The following is a 22,268-nucleotide window of genomic DNA, read 5'->3' on the forward strand; positions in this document are numbered from 1 at the left end:
TTAAGCCATATTTTGGCGGTATGGCAAGCATAGTAATATATATTTAGCTGTACGGCAAGCTCACTATCGTCACTTCGATATACCGCAATATCGCCGACCAATAAACGATGATTCAAACAATAAGGCATCACTATATAGACACCAAAAAGTGCAAGGTCGATTGCAATTTGCAAATAAAAAAATATTGAATGCAATTGAATGGCTAAGTTTATTAAAATAATCGACGCTCGCTCTCTTTTGGCGGACAACAAAAACAACAATAGTGCGCGCACTCAGGACGCTATAGACAAACTCGATGAACAATTGAAAGAGACAAGCGCGAAGTTGGCCAATGTAAGACGCTGCATCAGGTCAGCGCCAAATGAAAGTGTACGCAATTATTATTTGGAAAAATCTTATTCTATGGTAAGGGAGCAGTGTACGCTACAAAGAATACGCAATGATTATAGAAATCGTTTGATAAGTGCGCTGGACATGAGCGCAGCAGCCGCCAACAAGGTAAGAAGTTTGTTTTTAAAATTTTCAAGGCCAAGGCCAAACTTTGCTAACGCGCCCACGCACTTTTGCAGCCAGAGGGTAGAAAAAACGTTAAGCTGTTTGATCTGTTTAATGATGAGCCCAAAGTGGTAAGTAAACATAATAATTAGAGGTATGAAAAGCTTAATAAGCATTTTATTTTATAGACTGTGCAGAAAATTAATCAAAGTCATACTGTAGTAACTACAACTGTAAGTAATACTAATTTAATATAAGGCAGCATACTAATTGAAAAATTATAGACAATAAAAAAAAAGGATGAGCAGCCAAAAGCAGAAAAGAAGCGCCAACCAGATGCTAAACCCAAAAACTTAACTATTACTAATAATGTGGAGTTACTGGCGCATTTGAAAGCTTTGCGGGAGTATGCAATGTATATGGAGAACTTTGAAGCGATTGTTGCGCTGCATAAGCTGGAAAAGATATTTATAAATGCAGCAAATGATAATGAGTTTCAATATGAAAAAACGCAAGTTAAGTTAAAGTAAAAAGTCTACAAATGCTGATTTGAAGTTGTAAATATGTATAATATGCACATTGTAAATACTTATTATTATTTAAGAACAAAATTTATGTAATTTCAATCTAGTCAATTTAATATTATTGTCTAAAAACTTTAATAAAATGTAATGTTTGACCTTAAACTTTTGTCAATACTTGTTGCTTAATTTTGCGGTAGCGCTTTTTTAATAAAGCAGCAGGTCTCAGACCTTTACAGAAGCTTCCAATTTTTAATAATAAAACTTTGCAACGTTTAAAATTTAACAAAGCAAATTTGTTCTGCTTTTTTCTCTTTGTTTTGATTGTTAAGCGCAATGCGCAACTGAAATTTCAATTCAAATGCACGCTGCTCACCAAAATAGCAACAAGCACACACACACATGCATACAAAGTATAAACAGTCGCCCACTCACAAGCGCAACTGATCAGATGTTGAGCGCCACAAAACGCGCTCTCACTCTCCATGCGCTCTCTCTTTCAAAGCAAACAAGTTTTTTTTATCATGCTCAGCAAACCTGATTTTCCACACGTTTGTGAGAGAGCCAGCGCGAAAACGAGAGCGCGAGAGCGAGTCTTTCTACTTAGCACGATATTTTAGTTTTACATTATTATCGCTGCGTTTCACATGTTCCGTGCGGAGCGTTTAGCGTTCGCTGAAGGTTACTGTGCCTAAAAAACTGCTGCAAATTTATAAAAAATACAATTGTACACAAGTAAGTGAACAAAAACTCAACAACAAAGAATAACAACCATTTGTTTAACAATAAAGTTCATTTCAATCGTTTCTTTTTTCACATTAGGCATTGCCATATCAGCGAGCGAACGGCGCATGATAAAGAGAGCGAGAGAACGGTAAAAAAGAGCGCGAGAGTAACAAAAATGTCTGACGTAAGTGTACAATACGAATTTGTATATGTATGTCGTAATGCAAATATAGAAAGGCAAACATTTGTTAGAGATTTATTAGGTTTACGTTTAGCTAACGCAGTTTTAAATTAAATGCGAATGCGAATTTTTAATTGATTACTTAAGCGCTTGATTAAATGACTTAAGTATTTATTATTGTTGATGAGCAGATGAGTTCTTAATAGGCAATTCTTCTAAGACTTGAAATACACGTTTATTTACTAATTGTACAAAAATTTAATACAGATTCGATCAGCTCATCTTTTATCTTCTTGGATCTTACGAATTAACCTCAAGCTAATACTTGTGATTTTAGTATACGCGACAATAAATTGAGCTAAATCAATGTAACTCAAATCCAGAAGTTAGACATATTGTAATTAGTGCCTCATAGCGGAATTTAATTATAATGTGTGAGCAGTTCAAAGTGGGCGTAATCTGAGTAAAACAGAGAGACCTATATATAATTATATACCATAGTCAGCAATTTATAGTTGATGTTATCTATAAATTGTAGCTACAATAATTAACTTTTAATTTTAAACTAATATTTTGCTCAACTTTTAGGAGGACAGCAACAACTCACAGCGTATACGCAACGTCCTGACGCTGGAGGAGCGCGTAGAGGTCATACGTCAATATGATCTGGTGCCCATGTATAGCAAGATAGCCAAGAATTTCAACTGCAGTTGGGAGCAAATCAAAAGCATTGTAAGCAATAGAGAATCCATTATGGAGTTCTACGAGGCGACCAAGCAGCATAACAACAAAAGTCCCGATACACAAATCGAGGAGTTACGCAAGCGTAAATTATTATTTTTGGGACACTGTTTGTACGAATACATACAACGCGCACAGTTCTATTTGCATGCGGATATTAACGAGGAGTTGATTAGGAACAAAGCGCTGGAGTTTCAGACGTTGATGGGCATAGAACACTTTACGCCCAATAAGGTAAGCTTGGGCTATATTTATGCAGAATAAAACTAATGCTAACTATTTGCTTGCAGCCCTGGATAAATCACTTTAAGGCTGCCTACAATATAACGCTCTCCAATCGTCAGATTACAATAACACGCAAACCACCAAGATCCTTGAATCTGCGCGATATTATGTCCTATTGTGGCAAGAATAGCGCTAGCAACAATTTAGAAGCTACAGATGTGCTGGAAAAGAAAGTGGCAGCAACTTCAGCTCCTGCCTTGATACGCAAGCCCATGGACATACGCACCTTGTATCGCACCAAAACCTTCGTGACCGCCTGTAGTCAGAATCAGGCAACGTTGGATGAAGTGCAGCTGCGTCGCAAGCGTAAGATTAACTTTTTGGAAAAGGCTTTGTACGAATACATTTCACGCTCTCAGCTGCATCACAAGCACAAGAGTCGACTCGACATGGATAATCTACGTGAGGTGGCCATCAATCTGCGTGATATACTTAAGATAGAAAACTTCTTTCCGGATCGCACTTGGTTCAACCACTTCAAAAGTCATTACAACTTTAATTTCTCAGGCGTGCCAGAGCAAACTCGACGCGTTAACTTATCCTTGGATCTGCGTGATATTGTCAGCTACTGTGGACGCCATGAACAGCGTGAGCAGCCTTTGAGTAACATAACGCTGACGCCCAAAGAAGCAGAGACAGCAGCGTTAAGCCATGTGCCTTTGGCAGAGCCCAAGGCGGAGGCCGCAGCTGCAGCAGAGACTAAAGCTGAGACTGAGGACGATGAGGACGATTGCATTGCTATAGAGCCAACCACTGAGCTGATTGAAATCAAAGATGATGAAGAAGATGAACAGCAACCACACCAGTCTGCCACTGAAGCGCTCAAGAGACAAGCAGACAACAACAATTGCTGCTTCCTGCTGCCCTCGCCACTCAAAATACAAAAAATTGAATCTTTAAACAAAACAGATGAACCCTCAAAACAACAACAACTGACAAGTAGCGTTAAAAACTATGAGCAGGCTTTGCAATTGCTGAAGCCTTTGGAGGACTTTGCTTTATTAGAGGAAGACTATCGCGCTATTGGTTTACTAACGCAGCTGGAGAAAGTTTTCGAAAGCGCTCTTAAAGCAAAGGCAAATAATAATAATGCTACTACTTAAATTGCAAAAGCATATAGCCAAATATAGTATTCGCATATCAACAAAATGTTACTATAAGTCCAAAAATTGTAGCTCTAAGTATTTGACAAATTTTGAAAATTTCTAACTTACCAAAGCTTTAGAGTTGAAGAGTTAAGCTCATCGTTTTGTTATGAACTGAAAAGAAATGAAAGCTTATTAGTATTTAATGGAATATTACATATTATTTTATATTAAAGCATATAATGGTACATTATATATTATTACATTATTTTCAAAGTTTGTTATATATTATTAGCTATCGATTTGTTTGCTCAAAGTTTATATATAAACTGTTTCTATTACCCTAAGCGACGCACAATCATCGCTTATATTTCAACGCCCCACTGTAAAAACTTTACCTAAGCACTTGATGCTGTGGCGTAGTAATGACCTGCAGCTTTATTAGATGGGGTTAGCTGGGAGCAGGGTTGGGGGCATGTGGACATGAGTTGTTGGTTGGTAAGTCGCAGAGCGTGCATAGAGCGCGTTGCGCTCGCTGTAGGTGCTACATCAATTTCAGATGGCTACAATATATAACATGAACAACAGCAGCAGCATCCCAGGCGAGGGACAAAAACATGCACAGGGACCCCTGGCATATAGCTCATGTATCATACATACAGTAAACACACAGACAAAGGGAAATGAACAAATAAGAATTGTCTAGCTTTTGGTTTTATATATAAATCTAAGAAAAAAAAGTAAATACGTTTTAGAGTTAGCTGATTATGGAATTCTAGATAACGAATTAATATTGAAGATTATTCTGATGTTTGTGAAATTAAAATTTGAACATAAGTTGAATAGAATATAGAATAGAATTCAAAATAATAGAATTATATAGTCACTGATATAATCAAAGGTTTCATAGCGATCGGAATAATTAATGAAGTAGTTTAGTATTTAATGAAATTCGAAATATTTTGTCTTTACTTTAACTAATTTTTAATTTTTTCTTATTAAGAATTGTTTATTTGAGGATCCACTGTACACAGAGTTTAGCTTTGATTACACAATGCTGTCTATGGGACGATTTTGGTCTGAGCTGGGCACAGACAGTTGCCCATCAGTCGTCCTTAGTAACGGCAAAAGTTTCATTTTACACGCATTTTGCCATTCCACAGTCCAAAGCCTCTGCAAAGACCTTTGCCTAGTACTCTCTGACATTTCAAGGATTTCCCGAATCCACGGCAGACATTGAAAAAGGTAAAACTGTTAGCTATATATGAAAACCTACGAGTGTTGTTTAGGTGCAAAAGCGAAGGGAACCAAAACAGCAGCAGCAGCAACAGCAACAACAGCAATAAGGACAACGACTCGTCCCGACTCAGGTTACGTTGACGCATAAAGAAGAAGAACAGAAAATACACAAGCGGTAACGACGACAAAAAATATAAATGCAGCCCCCACAGCGCATTAAGAGTTCCCGAGTTCGGATATAAAATAACGTAAGCGAAAAATAATAAAAGGTAAAGGCGCAAAATAAGGGTGCAGGCATTGAAGCTATTGAAGCTATATATATAAAAATAGCTATGGGTTTATAAATTTAATCAAGGCTTATATATTCCTCCGCAGCAGTTCCGCAGCTGCGGTTGTGGGTTCAAGAAAAGTAACATTACCTTTTTTTATTAAAGCAAGAGAGGGTTGCTCTGACATTTGTATGCTATGGTCGTTTAAAATTTTGCAAATTAAAATATCAAAGAGAGCTTACAGTTCATTTACTTGATTTATTTAACAAATCGATGATGCTCACACATACATATACACACACATGTAAATAAAAAACTGTCTGTGTATATATTATTGATTCATTTAAAGGCCACCCAACCATAAACATAAATCTCTTGCTCCCAGTGCTCAACCAAAACCAAATAACCCCACTCCCTATACAAATACTATAACAGGCATATAATATAAATATATGCTATATATGTAAGTATATATAAATCGAGCATGTTGGCCTGTCATACCATAAATGTGAACCATTGTATACCATAAAAAAATTATACGAGCTCTCATTGCCTAGCGCCAAAAAAAAAAAAAATTAAAAACAACTCGTAGTCCCCTTCACTAAATTGCGTTGTTTCCCACATCGAAAACCCGCACAGCGAGGTTATCGTGCTAAAGACTAGTCTTAGCTCTATATAGAGTGGACTCTCGCTCTCTTTGATGAGACGACTGCAAGCTCTAGTAAGAAACGCAACGCAGCGCGCACATTCAAAACAAGTACTAAGACTTTAAGCTCTTGGGTCTGGGTAGCGCGTAAGCCTCTTGGGTTTCAGCTAAAAAAGAAGAAGAAGCAGAATAAAAAGTTAAATATAAAATGCACACGACTTTGGCATTGCTTCAATTTTTCAGTTGATGACGACGATGATGATGACACTTGAGCAAGCAGCTCAGTTCACCAGCTCTCCAACTGGCTTAGCGCGCCGCTCTCTGTCTCTCGCTCTCGGTGTCTCTTCAACCGCCGCCCTATGCCTGCAGCCAGCTTCACCTTGTAGCTGGGCATGATGATGACGATGATGCTTATGGTGATGCTGCCGCTGCTGCTGCTGCCGCTTTCAGTCATGCGCTTGCCTGGCTCCAAAGTTTACCCGAACGAGCAGCGACCCGCACATTTAGATTCAGAGTTGGTTCGTACATTCGCCCGGCCATTCGTTCGTTCTGCTGGCACAACTTTCAATAGATGCTAATCTATCTTTATTGTACAGAGAAGATGTCGAGAGGATGTGTATGCGAATTGAGCATGTGGTTAAGGGGTATGGGGCTCTCGCATAAAAGACCGTATGACTAAACGACTGACTGACCGACCGACCGACCAACCAACCGTCAATGCTTTAGTTATTCAGACTTTATACAGGTTCAGTGCTATAAATATAAATGGTCTCTTTCTATACCATTACCATTGGCTATGTACAATATTTGGTTTCCCATGGCTAGGTGTGAGTTTCATTATATAAAACAGTAGTAAATGCTTGTCAAAATGCTTATTTGATATTGCTCACGAGTCTCTTTGAGGTTAAAGGTACAGTTGTGACTAGCTTATGTACATATGTCCATAAATTGGCTTAGGGTATATGTACATTTATAACTGTTATTTTTAGCTAAATTTAAATATATATTATATGCTTTATTATAGCAAAACAAGTTTAAGAAAACTAATTTTAGAAAGATTTACATGAATGCACAATTAGCATATAAAATATCAAATGTTCAGGTGTCCCTATTGTTTGAAATTTAGTTCAATTTCTATATTGTGTAGCTATTAAAATGCTTCTAATCTTATAGTTGTTATAATATTTTATATACATAATTTATTCTAAAATGCTTTAACATTTTTTATAGATTTAAAATTAAAAAGTCAAACCAAACACTAAAGAATAACAGTATGTTCTATAGTCTTTGCTCAAACCAGCTGTAACCGGTTTACAATCTAAAATTATTATACAGCATACATACGTTTGTTTATAACCTACAAATAATTCATATAAAACAATCAAATTAGCTTCATTGTTTTCCATTTACAATCTAAAATTCTTGTAGAGCATCCATACGTTCGTTGATAACCTAAAAATCTTGCAGATAAAACAAACAAACAAATCAACTTGTCGCTATTCACAAGGCAATCAAATATCTTTAATTTCAGTCTCAAATTCTCATATATGAGATCGTTTTGAGCGCTACACGATTTCCGCTCTCAGCGCCTCTACAGATTTTCCAATTCCAGTTTTCCAGCTAAAAAGCCCAGCCCGAAATTGAAACTGCGCAAAATGTGAACAAGCAAAAGACAGAATGAATATAAAAAGTAAACACGAGAAAGATATAAAGCCCAGATATGGGAAATGGCAAAAAAAAACTCGTAGCCGCATTGAAAAGACATAGGAGACGAGCGAGGGACTTTGGGATTACTAGCGCTGACGCTGACTGCGCAGTCAGCGCAGGGCATTGGCAAACGACGGCGACGACTAGTTGTAGACGTAATAGAAGGCAAAGGAAATTACGAGGAAAAATTCAGGTCCCTATGGCTGCTTTTGGGTGCGACAAACAGCGAGCGATAGGAAGAATGAAAGGAAGAGAGAGAGAGAGCGGTATAACTAGATTATAAAGCGCACACAAAGCGAACGGAAGATGCAGAGATACCGCGAGTCAAGATACCGACCAAACAATCGAGTTGGGAAAACTGTGTGTGCCAGGGCCAACAATCCTAATCAAAATCCAAAAAGGGAAAAATAACAACAACAACAAAAAAAGGTAATCATGGAATAATACTTGAGCGTATCGTTGAATATACACTGACAGTATAAAAAGAGACAGAGGACAAAGAGTGTAAGGCAGAGCAGTTGTTGGGAGGACATATTAAGGACTTTTGAGGTGTGTAGCCCGCCCTTGGGGGTGGCTTGGTTTGGGTTGGGTTGGGCTGCGGTTGTGCCAGCGCTTTGGTTCAATATAATACATAGCCATAATAAATTCTATGGCCAAATCCCTGCCTTCTGTAGAAAACGGTCATAATAGATGAGCTTTTCTTGTCAAGAAGGAGGATGCTGTGTGCATATATATGTGTGTATATGTGTGTATACATGTGTGTGTGTGTGAAGGGAAAGGTAATTTTCTTCGTTAGCTCTCGTTTTTTCGAAAGGTTGCCCAAGGACTTACGAGTCCCTATACTCCAACACCCAAGGGGCTGGGGGTGCTGTCCACCCAAACAAAAAGAAAGTTTTCTTCGTTAACTGGTCAAGTCGATTGCACACACACACACACACATACAGATATATATACTATTATGGTATATACTATAACAATAATGCCAAGTCAGCAGTAAAACTTGAAAGTGTGCTTAGGGCCAGGCCAGCATCAGCTTCAACCCACTCTTTACACACAGGTGGGTGCATTGGTATAAAAGGTTTGCTATGTGGTTTTCCAGCTTTCAGATAAATATATGCTATGCTCTATAGTATAATATATATAAATAAACTTTCAACCACCAAAAGAAACCCAAGCTTTAACTCAAGGCGAAAATCAATCTTAGCTATTTATTTGACAACGCTCTCTCATATTAAAACTAATCCATCAAATTGCTTTGGGTCGACCCACAACTACAATAATGGGTTTAACTACAGCATGTTTTATTGTTGTTACTGTTGTTGTCGCTGTTGTTCGTGCTAAAGTAGCCGAGCCCGGACAGCATACAGAGCGATACTTCAACTTACAGATATGTATAGTATATATATGTACACACATCGCAGTTGGTATCAACTTCTCAACATCTTTTAGATAGCTCAACATGCATGCCACAGTGTGAGTCTGAGTTTGAGTGTGTGTGTGTGCGTGTGTGTGTATTGGAAAAAGATGTTGGCGGTTGCATGGATTTTTCAGCGTGTGTATACTTAAAGTTATCTATATGTGTATGTAAGGTATATAGCAATAGCTGATTGAAGTTTGCGGATATGTATAAAATATACTTTTAATGACTACAACGACGAGCTGGGAACCAAAACAGCAGCTACAGAATTTCTATGTGGGTAGTCGAGCATTTTACTCACACTCAAACACACTATATAAGGCAACTTGTTTCATTTAGCATGCTGCCGAAATATTTTATAGTACTATTTGCTTAGCAAATTGTCAAACTATTATGAATCTGTGAAAAAGAGATCTGCATTAATCTGCGTGCTATTTAGCAGCAGCTGTTGATAACATTTTGTAGGTATAGGCAAAAGTAAACATTGCTGCTTGACTAGACTTGCCTAGCAACCATAAAAGTCGAGTTACCTGAGTTTAATGCCAGGTAGCTATGGTAAGAAAAACAAAATATCTTTTATTTGAGCTAGCATATAGCTATGGCTGTACTTTTTTGAGCTAAGTAGTTGATAAAAATAATTCTAATCTTTTGCTGGTTTAAAAATGTTACCAAATTTTGAGGTTATGTTGCACCTTTTCAGTGTATATTCAAAAGTTAAATGATGCGCACACAATTGAAAATATATATGTACAAATTACCATCAGATATCAGATATCGATATACATACGCTCAAAGCAATTCCATACACATACACCCACCCTTAAAATTATACACACAATATATCATAATTATACATATACGCATGCCACAGAGCAGCCAAACAAAAATTATATATACAAGTAGTACGAGTATTCATATGACTGGGCGCTACGTTTTTCAAATCCCCGCAGCTTTACAAACTCTCGAACAATCTGCCAGCGAATGAAGCGACCGCGAGGTAAGAGGCTGGGCGTTAATAGTGCCCAAAAGCAACAACAACAACACTCAGCGACAACAAACAACATCAAAAGACAACCCCAAAACATTAGTAGGAAACTTCGGGTCTTTGGCAATGCCGGTACTTCGTGAACTGACGAACTGACTGACGCTATGACTGTCAGTTAGACGTTGCTGCTGCTGCTGCTGCTGCTTCTGCTGCTCAGCTGCTGCTTCTGGTTATTTGCTTTTCACGTCTTACGCCTGACGTAGACGTTGGCAGCGCTGCTAGCGTCGCTGCCAGCTTGCTTTCAAGAGGTATTCTCAGCCCCGTCCTTGCCGCACACACACACACAGACAGATGCAAATACAGATACAGCTACAGCTACAGCAGCATTACTTTAGCTCTGGCTGGTTTTAGGTTTGGTTTGGTTTGGCTTGGCTTGTTTTGGGATTAAATATATTTCCTATAGATGGGAAAAACGAGTCGGGTCGGCGGGTCTCGGGTCGGTCGTTCGAGTCGTGGCGTCGCTAGTGTCTCTGGGTTGTATATACTCTATTCTCACTTTGTGCTGAACGCTCGAACGTAGCGGTTGGTTCTACAGAAAAACAGACAAGCAGCCGCGACGCGTCGTTCGCAAAAAAAGATACAAAACAACCAAAACTCAACGTGTTTTTTATACTACGCCAGAGCCCGGGGAATAATCAGAGTGTATGTGTGTTTTTTATGATTGTTATTTGATTTTGGTAGCATTTAAATTGCTATAAATTTAGAATACAATTTAAAAGGTGTTCGTGATTCATTAACTGCCATAATAAATGTGAGTATTAGTACCACTGTGCGTATGAATAATGTAAACAAACGTGACGCTTTGCATGCAATTAAGCACAAATAAAACAGCGGCATTTAGCATGCTGCCACATGCGGCAGCAGCCTCAGCAGCAAGTGTTTGTTTGCTTGTGTGTGTGTGTGTGTGCAGCGTCGACAGCGACGCTAGCTGCGCTTTTGTTTTGACTTTTTTAGGGGGCCGAGCGCTGCTTTGTTTTGATTTTTTTTTGCTGGCTTCATCTTGTTATTGTTTTGTTGGCTTACTGTGTTAGCGTGTTTTTGGGTAAACGCTGTGATAAGCGCACATTGACCCTGATTTACTTGTAGATTATAAGTTTAGACAATTGTTTTTAAAATAAAACTATATAGCTGTGCTGTTATGTCTGCTATCATTCTATATAAATATTTATAGCAAGCCGCACAGTCTTTTGATTATATAAACAGCTATAATTAAAAATCATATTGTATAAACAGAAATCTAATCAAATTACAGACAGTCATATATACAAAATATATATATAGCGACCAGTCGTTTTTATCGTTTGCTTTTAGTTTATCTGTTATATAGCATATTATTCTTTTTAGTCTAGCAATTGATTTGATTTTTTTTGAAACCAGTTTATAGCTATGAACTCTCAATTTAAATATCTTCAGCAGCTGCACGACATACAAAATATCGCAAAAAGGTCAAACACACATACACACATATATAATATAATATATCGTGTGCTATATATACGTACCTAAAGACATTAGTCAAAGTAACCCAAAACCCACTTGCAAAGAAAATCCCCTTAAATAAAATATATATTACTTATTTATGTATCTCAGGCAACTACAGAAAAAGAAAAAAAAAACTGGAACTCAAAAAGCAACGGAAAATGTTAATGCTGCTTAGAGTGGCACAGACTGAGGCAGAGCAGAATATAAAACACAAACTAGTCAGACAATAGCACCAAATGTATATAAAGATGCAGAGATAGGAAAATCCGATAGTTGCTGTAGCTGTAGCAAAACTGTAGACTCATGATATGTTCATAATGATGCTGCAGGAAAAAACATAGAAATTTTATGAAAAAGTTTCTAATACTAAATCCAATGCCCCCAGCGGTAGCAGCAGCAGCGATGGAAGCGGTGGCAGCCCGAACATCATCGGCAACCATTATTTAGGGTGAGGGCGCAGAGTCTGTGTGAGTCTCTGAGTGTGAGCATGTTAGGGCTTAGGGCGCGGAACAGGGGACGACTCGAGGCGATTAAGATAAAGTGCCAATCGATATAAGGCAAAAGAAAGGCCAGAGCGAGATAGAGCAGTGGCGAGGGGCGAGGAGCCACTCGAGAGGGAATCACAAAACAGCTCGAGCTCTCTTTTTCTGTATATAGAGACAAACCAAACGCTGCTGACATAAAAGGAAATATAAAACCATTTATAAGGCAAGTCAGTCAGGGGAGATTTGAATTGGAATTGATGGTGTAGTGCACTCGACTACAAGCATATATGTTTAGATGTGTGCGTATGTGTGTGTGTGAGCACGAAGCATAGAACGAAGTCATTGGACTTCGTGCGTTTTGTGTCAAGGTGCAAGCATCTTGAAAGATGCCACCAAAGTGGCAAGGGTTTTCTTTTTTAGGGGGCGTGGCGAAAACTTTTCTGCCAGCTCAAGAAAGTTATTCAAGAGAAACTTTAACTTTTAAACAGCAAAGTCACCCTAAAAAGCTACAAGCTCCACAATTTAGAGTAACAAAAACCCAAATTTAAATCGTTTTAAAATACTTTCGAAGAAACAACGTAAATTGCATTGGGTATTAAGTCATCCCCGGCTGAGTCACAAGCTTACTGAATTCTATACAGATATATTGTATATTTCTCAACTAATGATGGGTTAACTCCAACAGCACAAACAACGTCTCCAAGTCGATGACTCAGTGTGGTGGGCGCACAAATTGTGGGCGCGGCCAAGTCGTTCACTTTAGTCAAGTGCTGCTGTTGCTATAGCGGCTTGTATTTGTATTAGTGTGTGTGTGTGTGTGTGTAATTGTTTTTCAAAGTGTTTGTGTGTGTTGGAGAATTTTCGATATGGTTATGGCTTTGCTCCCATAATGGAGCGTGCGACATCCAACTGGTTCTGGGTTTTGGGAAAGGGGGACTAGTAGTAGTGTTAGTTAGTAAGCGTATTGATTTCTGAAGGCGTACGCATCGTTACAAATTTATCAACAGTTTAATATGCGTATGTGTGTGTGTGTGTGTGTGACAGAGAGAGAGAAAGAGATAGGCTCGCTATCTTTGGCTATATATTAAAACACAAGATGTAGCCAAGTAAATAGATAAGTAAATAGCTATGTATTTACTCATAAAGACTTTACATATGTTTCACTCTATAGCCCAAGCCTTAAGCACAATTAACGGTTATAGCAATTTTGTAAGGCGCCAGCACTCACCACTTTTCTCTTTTGACCCACAGCACTTTTTCTAATTATTTCATGCACACTTTAATGCTATTAAGTTAAGCAAGCACTTAAACAATTAAAACAAACAGCACAATAAGAAAAAGCCACACTTTTCACAACTGAAACACTTTTTTAAAAACACAAATAACACAACTGTGCGCCAATTTGGTCACAGCGTTGCCAGACTGAGCGCGCAAAAAAGCGCCAAAGACTTAAGCCAAAGTATAATGCGCGGCAAAGCAATTTCAGTGTTATTAAACAAATGCTAATACTATAATTGAATAAATATAATAAGTAATTGAATATACGCATAAAGCACAATTAATAAACATTAAGCTAATACTATAATTGAATAAATATAATAAGTAATTGAATAAAAGCATAAACATTGCTCATTTATGCGCACTTTTTATATTTCTCAACGAAAGCCGTTCATTAAAAGAGTGAACTAGTCATGGCGTTGCCAGACTGTTTTGCACAAAAAGCGGCGAAATTTAAAGACAAAACAAAATGCACATAAAAGAAGTTGAAAGCAAGCGTCAAGTAGATTGTTAGCTTCGTTCTTAATCAATTAACTAAAACGTTTTTTTTATATTTGCAGTAATTGTTTAAACCTTTTGGCGGCCTTTGGAGCAACAATTCGGGCTGCACTTGAAACAAATTACATTATGCCGACTATACGGCGCTGCTGCATCATTGGCTGCCTGTCCAATTCCAGACAGCAGCCCACTATGCAGTTCTTTGCATTTCCACGTCCCGACAATCCGTTTCACAAACTCTGGAAGGAGGCGTGCCACGCCTCGCTGCGACGCATTATACCCTTCAAGAAGCCAGTGGTGTGTGCCATGCACTTTGATCCCAGTGTGCTGGGTGGGCGCAGGCTGCAGTCAAATGCGCTGCCCACACTCAGACTGGAGGTGCCTTCGAATCTGGAGGAGGTGGAGCAGCAGGCCATGGTGCAAGAGATTGAGCGCAGTCGCAAGTGCGCCTATATAAATGCTGTGGTCTATGAGTGGCTGGTGCGTGCCAATGTTAATCCACAGCTGCGTGGCAGCATTACGCATGGCATGATCAAGGACAAGGCGGAGAATGCGCGTCAGGTCATTGGCAGCAACTCGTTTACTTCCGACAATCGTTGGCTCAATCGATTTCGTGAGACGCATCTGCAGGGCTTTGCGCAAAAATTGGCCACCAATCAGCTGAAGCCGCTGGGCACATCGCTTTGGATACCGGATATTGTGCAGGATTTGCAGCATTTGTTTCCGCCTGCTAGCGCTGAACGTGTAGCCAAGCTGGAGGAGATGCCGGAGCAGTATATGAACTATATGCAGCAGTATGGCGAGTATGAGGAAGATGAGGACAGCATGGATGTCAAGGAACAAAGCTATCAGGAGCAACAACAACAGCAGCACTATGCGCTGCAGCAACAGCAGCTGCAACAGATGAACCCCGCCTGGCCACCGTTTGTGCCACATGCGCCACATGGCCATCCCGGCTTTAATAGCTACAACGATTACTACTTTGAGCGCCATCAGCAGCAGCTGCAACAGCAAATGCAACAACAGCTGCAAGCTCAATTTCCCACGCCACTCATAGCGCCGCCTGCTTCATCGCTGTCGCCACCGCAGCGTGAACCCTTCCAGCCACAATTGCCACCCAATGCAGTGCCACAACTACGTCACAGTCCCTTCCAGCCCGTGCAGCTGGCCAAGCGGCCCAAGCTGGAGTCTCCCGCCGACGACGAGGTGCAAGCCATTAACAACGCTGCTGCGTCAGCGTGTGCCTCGCCCATCAGTCGCAGCTCTGAGCACAAGAGTTCACCCAGTCCCAAGGAGCAGAATAACAACAGCAGCGGGCGTGATAGTGCCAGCAGCAAGGAGAATGCACCCAAGATTATAGACTGCACCAGCGGCAAATCAACGCCTGTACTTTCGGTCAAGGGCAGCAATCCTGCTACGCCTGCGCCCAGCTCACCCAAGAAGCTAGCCAATGGTCACAGCTCACCCGCGCCCGCAGCCAAGGACATTGCCAGCGTGCTCAAAGAGCTGGACAGTTATACACAGGCTCTGGAATATCTCAAACCGCTGGAGGAGTTTGTGCTGCTCAAGGAAAACTTTCGTGCCATTGGGCTGCTGTCACAACTGGAGCTGGTGCTGCGCAAGGGCGACAAAGCAACGCTCATCGAGGGCTAAAACCACAGCGAACAAAAACGCACAAAACACAAATGTGATGCAAACTTGTATATACATACAATATAAATTAGCCAATTAATGTAATTTTGTAGTATTATTAACTCTAACAAGACATGGCCATTTGTTGCTTAAACAATGAGATTAAAATAAAATATAATTTATTGAAAGAACAGAATTATACAGAATTTAATTTTATGGCAGGCACAGCTATAGGAATTCATGGATAGCACAAATCAAAATCAAATACGTTTCATTATATTGTGATACACTTTTAAATTTCGCGCGCTTACACTTTCAGAATTGAGCGCAGGCAACCCTACGTGTAAGCGTTTGCCAACACTGCTTTTGCGTATAAGCAAAACAACACAAAATAAGCAGAGAATTTTTGCAAAGAGAATTGTAGTACATAAAATATAAATAAATAATACATAAAATGTCACTGTTGGTGCAATATGAGCAGCAATATGCTGCGCTAATCGCAGATATAACGGCACTCATAGGCAGATTGCAACAAGTAACTAATCAATGTGAGTAATGCATAAACATATTTTAGCAAATTAATAATAAAAAACAACTTGCACAAATAGCGGATCGCGCTGTGCTCTGCCACAGCATCGATGGCAATCTGCCGGAGGCAAAGGAGCTGCTGGAGCAAATGCAGCTGGAAGTGCGTGAATTGAAATCCACAGAGCGCGAAAGATTCCAAGGAAAATTGCAAGTGGCAGGTGCAGAGCTCAAGCGACTGCATACGGAGTACAAGCAAACAAAGGACAAGTGGCGCTCAAATGCATTAACTACGACAGATCTGAGCATCAATCTTGATGACGATGAGGATGTGTCCATAAGCAATGATCAGCGACAGCGACTGCTGGACAACTCGGAGCGCATTGAGCGCACAGGAAATAGATTAACAGAAGGCTATCGCATAGCAGTGGAAACAGAAGCGCTGGGCGCTCAAGTGCTCAGTGGTGAGTTGAACTCAAGAGCGACCACACTAAGCTAATTTATTTAATTTCAAAGCCTTAACTCTTAACTAGATCTGCATCATCAACGTGAGACTCTGCAAGGTGCACGCTCACGTCTGAGAGAAACTAATGCGGAGCTAGGACGCGCCTCTCGCACGCTCAACACAATGGTCTTGCGTGCTCTGAGAGAAAAGGTTGTGCTCTATGGCGTAGGCATTTGCTTTGTCGGTGCTGTGGGCATTAGTCTTTATCTGACCTTTGGCGGCAGCAGCTCGACAGCTACATCATAAATTACACTGAAGCCAAAAGTAGTTAGAACAAACTTACAAATATTAATTAGAGTTGTGTGCTGACGTTCATAGGATCGAGTGAAACGTATCGGTCAGTTTATTCAGTTGATCTGTGTCTATTACAAAGTTATAACTACTGCATAATAATCACAATATCTACTGAGCTGAATGCCAGTTATTGTTAATCGACTCACTGAACTATTCCAACTCTAAAATTGTTGCATTCCTTAGTTAAGCAAAATTGTTTAATATTTATTTTAAGCCTTTTTAGTGTTGTATGTTATGTATGTGTGAGTGTTAGCTATGTGTATAATCGAGAAACATTATGAAACTATGACTTATATACTATGCATATTGTATTTCAAAACTTTCTTCGTTGGCGCTACTAGCCTATTCTACTTAGTGGACATTGCAAATGCAAAAAATATATACAAATTATAAATACAATAATAAATTAAATGTAAACAAACTGTGTTAGCATTGAGTTTAGTTTTAGCCAAACTCAATGTTCCCCAACTGCTAGCAGCTACAAGAGCTGGGCTCCTCATTGAGCTCAGCCTCATAGGCCTTGTCAATCTTAAAGCTTTCGCGTTCGAGTGCCTGTAGCTCCATTTTGGAGCGATTGGCTTGCACCAGCTGACGCGAAATATCCTGAAACATTTCCTCAATGCCCTCGCCAGTGCGGCAGGAGGTTTTATAGGTGGCACTTATCAACGAATGGCATTGTTCACAAAAGGCTTCGACATCCGCATCGCTGACCTCAGGCTCGCGGCCATCGACATCGCTTTTGTTGCCGCATATAAAGATTTTGGCATTCTCGGCATAGGTAACAATGTCCAGCAGATGCTGCGACAGCGAATGAAATGAGGCAGCATTATCCAAGGCAAACACCAGTATAGCACCCTCGGCAAATTTATAATAAGATGAGGTCACAGATGCCACACGCTCCATGCCGCCAGTGTCCCAAAGTTGCAGCTAAGCAAAGGGCAATGTTACTAAGACTTTAATGCTTAAAGTGTCGCCGCTCACCTTAATTTGCTTTTCGCCCACATTGTACTCGCGGTCTATGTGGTCTAGACCCAGCGTGGACTTGCGATCCGTTTCGGTGACAAATGTATTGTTGGTAAAACGACGGAATAGCGAACTTTTGCCTACGCCGTAGTCACCACAAAGTATTACTTTTTGTTTAGGTATGCGCACCGTAGCCATTTCTTTGGTTTTTGTGCAGTAATTTAATTAAAGCCCCCAGAGAACAAGGCGCACCAAACAGCTGTTATATAAATATCGATAACGATGACAAACGGTGTGGGCTTTATCGTTTTTAAAAGCAAGCAAAGCTGCGCAGCTCCTAATTTAGTTTTACACTGCTGCTGATTTATTTGAATTGCCAAAGACAATTATATAAGTTCAACTTTTGCGATAATCTTTTTTGGTTTAAATAGCAGCAAGTTTAGCGCCGTTATGCAGTAAGTTGGCGTTAACTGAAGCTTATACCATAAATATTTAATATGTTGCGCTTTATAGCAATCTTATTTGTCTTTTACGCAGCTTCAGCGCAATGTAAGTGAGATTAAAGATTATAATAATTATAAATTTTAAAAGATTCTTTAAGCCACAAAACAATTTCTAGGCTCTAAGCTTTTAAAAATTACCCAAGCTCAGAACTTTCAAACTCGTAGTCAAAGATTATTGCTGCTGCCCTATAATTTATTTAATCTAGCTCGCTCTGGTTATGGATCTGGTGAACAAGATTGGGGCTACATGGATGTACGCAAGAACGCACACATGTTCTACTGGCTATACTACACCACTGTCAAAGTCTCTAACTATACGCAACGTCCTTTGGCCATTTGGTTGCAAGGTGGACCAGGCGCCTCCTCTACAGGAATTGGCAACTTTGGTGAACTAGGTCCCTTACACGCCAATGGCAGCTACCGCGACTGGAACTGGGTTAAGCATATGAATGTGCTATTCATAGATAATCCTGTAGGCACTGGCTTCAGCTATGTTAGCAACAAGGCTGCCTATACCAAAACCAACAAGCAAATCGCTTTAGATTTGGTAGAGTTTATGAAAATGTTTTATCGTCGCCATCCTGAACTTCAAACTGTGCCGTTGCACATATTTTCACAAAGCTATGGCGGCAAAATGGCTGCAGAATTTGCTTTGGAGCTTTACTACGCTATACAAAGGCAGCAGCTGAGAAGCAATTTGGTATCGGTGGGCTTGGGTTCACCTTGGGTGTCGCCTATAGATTCTGTATTATCCTGGGCGCCTTATTTGCTGCAACACGGCATTGTGGATCAGCAAGGACATGATAAAATTCAAGCAGCAGCTCTAGCCACTAAAAGGTCAGTTGATATTCAGAATTGGCAACAGGCTACCAAGCAATGGGAGCAGACGCAAACAACGGTGCGTAAGGAAACCAAGTATGTGGATTTTTACAATGTGGATTTGCCTATAGCAAACAATGCGAAGTATAGAAGTAAGTGCTTGAAGATAACTTTTGAAGACAAGACTTAAAGATAATTTTTGTTATTTTTCAGGTATTGCTTACCCAGCTAGCGACGATATTTTAATAGAGCAGCTTATGAATGGAGCTGTTGCCAAAAGTTTAAGTATACCAGCTTATGTTGAGTGGGTGCCTGATAACCAAAATGTCTTTGATATGCAAAAAGGAGATTTTATGAAACCTGTTATACACATAGGTAGGACTCCAGAATAGTATAAGCAATTTATTATCAACCCTATCTATTGTTTTTAAAGTTAACAAGCTGCTGGATGAAACGCCGCTCAAAGTGTTTGTCTACTCAGGTGACAAGGATCTGATTTGTTCCACACCTGGTAATGTCAACTGGATAGCCAAGCTGAAATGGCACAGAAAAAATGAATATCTAGCTGCTCCACGCCAGCCCATCAGCGTAGGCTCTATTCTGCAGGGTTACCAAAAGTCTGGCGGCAAATTTACCATGTTTTGGATAAAACGTTCTGGTCATAGCATACCAGCTGAAAATCCTGCTGCCATGGGTCATGTTCTACGTCAGATAACAAGCTTTGGCTAAACTGCCAAAGATTAGCTAACAATACAAATTGATAATCCCTATGTACAAGTGTTTGCTGTCAAGTTCTTTAAGACTAATTAATAGTTTTCTAAAATCTATATATCTATATATTTATGTTCCCTATCTTTAATAATCAAGCAGCGTTATCTACCAACAAGTTAGGCAAGCGCTCTACAGCGCTGTTTGCACAGACGATCAACCAACTTGTAGCTGTTAAGGTTTGTACATAGTTTATGTTCTCTACAAAAAGTTTCGGGGAAACATGCGTTGTATTATCGGAAGTCTAATAGTGCTGCTAGCGCTTTTTAATGCTAGTTTGGTTACAGGTATGTTAAGTTAAGTTATTTAACCTTTATTCAGTTTCTATAAAGTTTATGCTAAACAGCTCGCATTGGTTATGGTCCCGGTGAGCAGGATTGGGGTTACGTAGATGTACGTCCAGGTGCTCATATGTTCTACTGGCTTTACTACACCACTGCCAATGTCTCTAACTATACGCAACGTCCTTTGGTTATTTGGCTGCAAGGTGGCCCAGGTGCTTCTTCTACAGGTTATGGAAATTTCGAAGAATTGGGTCCTATTGACTTGTATGGCGAGTATCGCTCCTGGACTTGGGTTAAGGACATGAATGTGCTTTTCATAGACAATCCTGTGGGCAGCGGATACAGCTATGTAGACACCAATGCTCATGCAACTGCTACTAATAGGGAAATTGCTTTGGATCTGGTTCAACTCATGAAGGGTTTCTATAAGCTATACCCCCACTTCAAAAAAGTGCCTTTGCATATTTTCGGCGAAAGTTATGGTGGCAAAATGGCACCGGAGTTCGCTTGGGAACTTTACAATGCTATACAACGTGGCGATATCGAAAGTAATTTGACTTCTGTAGTTTTGGGTGATCCTGGGACTTCGCCTATTGATTCTATTTTGTCCTGGGCGCCATTGCTGCTGGAGTTGGGTATTGTGGATGAGGATGGCTATGAAGCTATTGCACAGGCAGCCAATTTTACAGCTGAGCTGGTTGACGAAGAGCGTTGGATTCAGGCCACTGAACAGTGGGGCAATACACAATGGGAAGTACTCAAAGCTTCAAAGGGCGTGGATTTCTATAATGTGCTTAAGAAAACTCGCGATGATCGTTTTCTCAGGGAAGTGCAGCTCACTCCAAATGGTAAGTCTCAGTCATAAAAACTTAAGCTTCACTAAATGACTCAATTTTATTTAGAACGCATGTATCGCACTTTGGTCAAGTTTGACATAGACGAAGATCGCGAAAAGATTTTAGAAAATCTTATGCGTGGTCCTGTGGCTGAAGCTTTGGGTATACCAAAGCAGGTTATATGGGGTTCTCAAAGCGGCATTACCTTTGATATACACAGAACCGACTTTATGAAGCCTGTTGTACACATAGGTAAGGTTAATACTGAAGAATTACTTTATATATGATTACTAACTTTTATTTTATGTAGTTAACAAACTGCTAGACAACACCACGCTAAATGTTGGAGTATTCTCTGGTGGTTTGGACCTTATTTGTGCTACACCTGGCACTGTAAACTGGATTTCCAAACTGGACTGGAGCAAGAAAAGTGAATATCTAGCCTCACTACGTACTGGAATTACCATCAATCAAACTTTGGAAGGCTATCAAAAATCTGGCGGCAATTTTAGCATGTTCTGGATAAATAGAGCGGGTCATATGGCGGTAGCTGACAATCCTGCCGCTATGAGTTTTGTTCTGCGTTGGTTTACTTCTTTTGGTTAATGAAAACTATTTAAAAAAAAAATTCAAATTTCAAGTTTCAAACGAATTCCAGTCTAGAAATTCACTTAAGTATAATTGTTCTCAAGCTTTTAATAATGCTTGAACAAAACCAATAAACTTAAAGACTTTACGAACTAAATAAACAGACAGCTTTAATTAACTAATCCCCAGCAGCATCAAATGACACTTTAAGTAAACTTAATAGCAACAAATACTCATAAGCTTGACTACTTAATATCATAGAGAGGCTTATCTAGCATACCAGCTGAAAATCATGCTGCCATGGGTCTACGGCAGATAACAACCTTTGACTAAATTGCCAAAGATAATCTAAAGCACAAATTGATAATCCTTTACTACAAGTGCTTACTGTTAAGTTCTTTAAGACTAATTAATATTTTTCTAAAATCTATATATATACCATTGTTGCCTA

At 39.7% G+C, this 22,268-nt stretch overlaps 6 protein-coding genes and 1 pseudogene across 8 annotated transcripts; 6 read left to right on the plus strand and 1 right to left on the minus strand.

Annotated features, from left to right (window-relative positions):
* Positions 1–212: 212 nt before the first annotated feature.
* On the plus strand, positions 213–1,066 carry LOC108598743 (maker656). Its single transcript, XM_017985477.2, has 4 exons — positions 213–498; positions 570–626; positions 684–728; positions 780–1,066. The coding sequence occupies exons 1-4, from the start codon at positions 403–405 to the stop codon at positions 1,023–1,025; spliced, it is 444 nt and encodes a 147-aa protein (XP_017840966.1). The 5' UTR covers positions 213–402; the 3' UTR covers positions 1,026–1,066.
* A 594-nt stretch (positions 1,067–1,660) lies between these two features.
* Positions 1,661–4,187, plus strand: LOC108598740. 2 transcript variants are annotated; one of them, XM_017985475.1, is made up of 4 exons: positions 1,661–1,751; positions 1,839–1,926; positions 2,512–2,898; positions 2,955–4,187. In XM_017985475.1, exons 2-4 carry the CDS (start codon positions 1,918–1,920, stop codon positions 4,050–4,052), a joined length of 1,494 nt encoding a protein of 497 aa, XP_017840964.1. In that variant the 5' UTR covers positions 1,661–1,751; positions 1,839–1,917; the 3' UTR covers positions 4,053–4,187. The 2 variants fall into 2 exon arrangements, with proteins under 2 accessions (XP_017840964.1, XP_017840965.1); XM_017985476.1 differs by having other exon boundaries at positions 1,681–1,751; positions 1,808–1,926.
* Positions 4,188–10,867: 6,680 nt separating this feature from the next.
* On the plus strand, positions 10,868–15,887 carry LOC108598580 (bromodomain-containing protein DDB_G0280777). Of its 2 annotated transcripts, none has more exons than XM_017985271.1 (2): positions 10,868–11,108; positions 14,163–15,887. In XM_017985271.1, exon 2 carries the CDS (start codon positions 14,230–14,232, stop codon positions 15,751–15,753), a length of 1,524 nt encoding a protein of 507 aa, XP_017840760.1. In that variant the 5' UTR covers positions 10,868–11,108; positions 14,163–14,229; the 3' UTR covers positions 15,754–15,887. The 2 variants fall into 2 exon arrangements, with proteins under 2 accessions (XP_017840760.1, XP_017840761.1); XM_017985272.1 differs by having other exon boundaries at positions 10,868–10,999.
* Positions 15,888–16,138: 251 nt separating this feature from the next.
* On the plus strand, positions 16,139–17,032 carry LOC108598800 (vesicle transport through interaction with t-SNAREs homolog 1A). Its single transcript, XM_017985543.2, has 3 exons — positions 16,139–16,280; positions 16,341–16,721; positions 16,791–17,032. The coding sequence occupies exons 1-3, from the start codon at positions 16,187–16,189 to the stop codon at positions 17,006–17,008; spliced, it is 693 nt and encodes a 230-aa protein (XP_017841032.1). The 5' UTR covers positions 16,139–16,186; the 3' UTR covers positions 17,009–17,032.
* A 477-nt stretch (positions 17,033–17,509) lies between these two features.
* On the minus strand, positions 17,510–18,264 carry LOC108598801 (ras-related protein Rab-4B). The gene is made up of 2 exons (XM_017985544.2): positions 18,038–18,264; positions 17,510–17,983 (listed from the first exon to the last, which is right to left on the minus strand). Exons 1-2 carry the CDS (start codon positions 18,215–18,217, stop codon positions 17,528–17,530), a joined length of 636 nt encoding a protein of 211 aa, XP_017841033.1. The 5' UTR covers positions 18,218–18,264; the 3' UTR covers positions 17,510–17,527.
* Positions 18,265–18,469: 205 nt separating this feature from the next.
* On the plus strand, positions 18,470–20,070 carry LOC108597985 (annotated as a pseudogene).
* Positions 20,071–20,157: 87 nt separating this feature from the next.
* Positions 20,158–21,957, plus strand: LOC108598826 (retinoid-inducible serine carboxypeptidase-like). The gene is made up of 4 exons (XM_017985578.2): positions 20,158–20,396; positions 20,456–21,241; positions 21,296–21,481; positions 21,540–21,957. The coding sequence occupies exons 1-4, from the start codon at positions 20,333–20,335 to the stop codon at positions 21,833–21,835; spliced, it is 1,332 nt and encodes a 443-aa protein (XP_017841067.1). The 5' UTR covers positions 20,158–20,332; the 3' UTR covers positions 21,836–21,957.
* Positions 21,958–22,268: the final 311 nt, after the last annotated feature.

This window comes from Drosophila busckii, chromosome 3L, assembly GCF_011750605.1.
Source record: "Drosophila busckii strain San Diego stock center, stock number 13000-0081.31 chromosome 3L, ASM1175060v1, whole genome shotgun sequence".
Lineage (NCBI taxonomy): Eukaryota > Metazoa > Arthropoda > Insecta > Diptera > Drosophilidae > Drosophila > Drosophila busckii.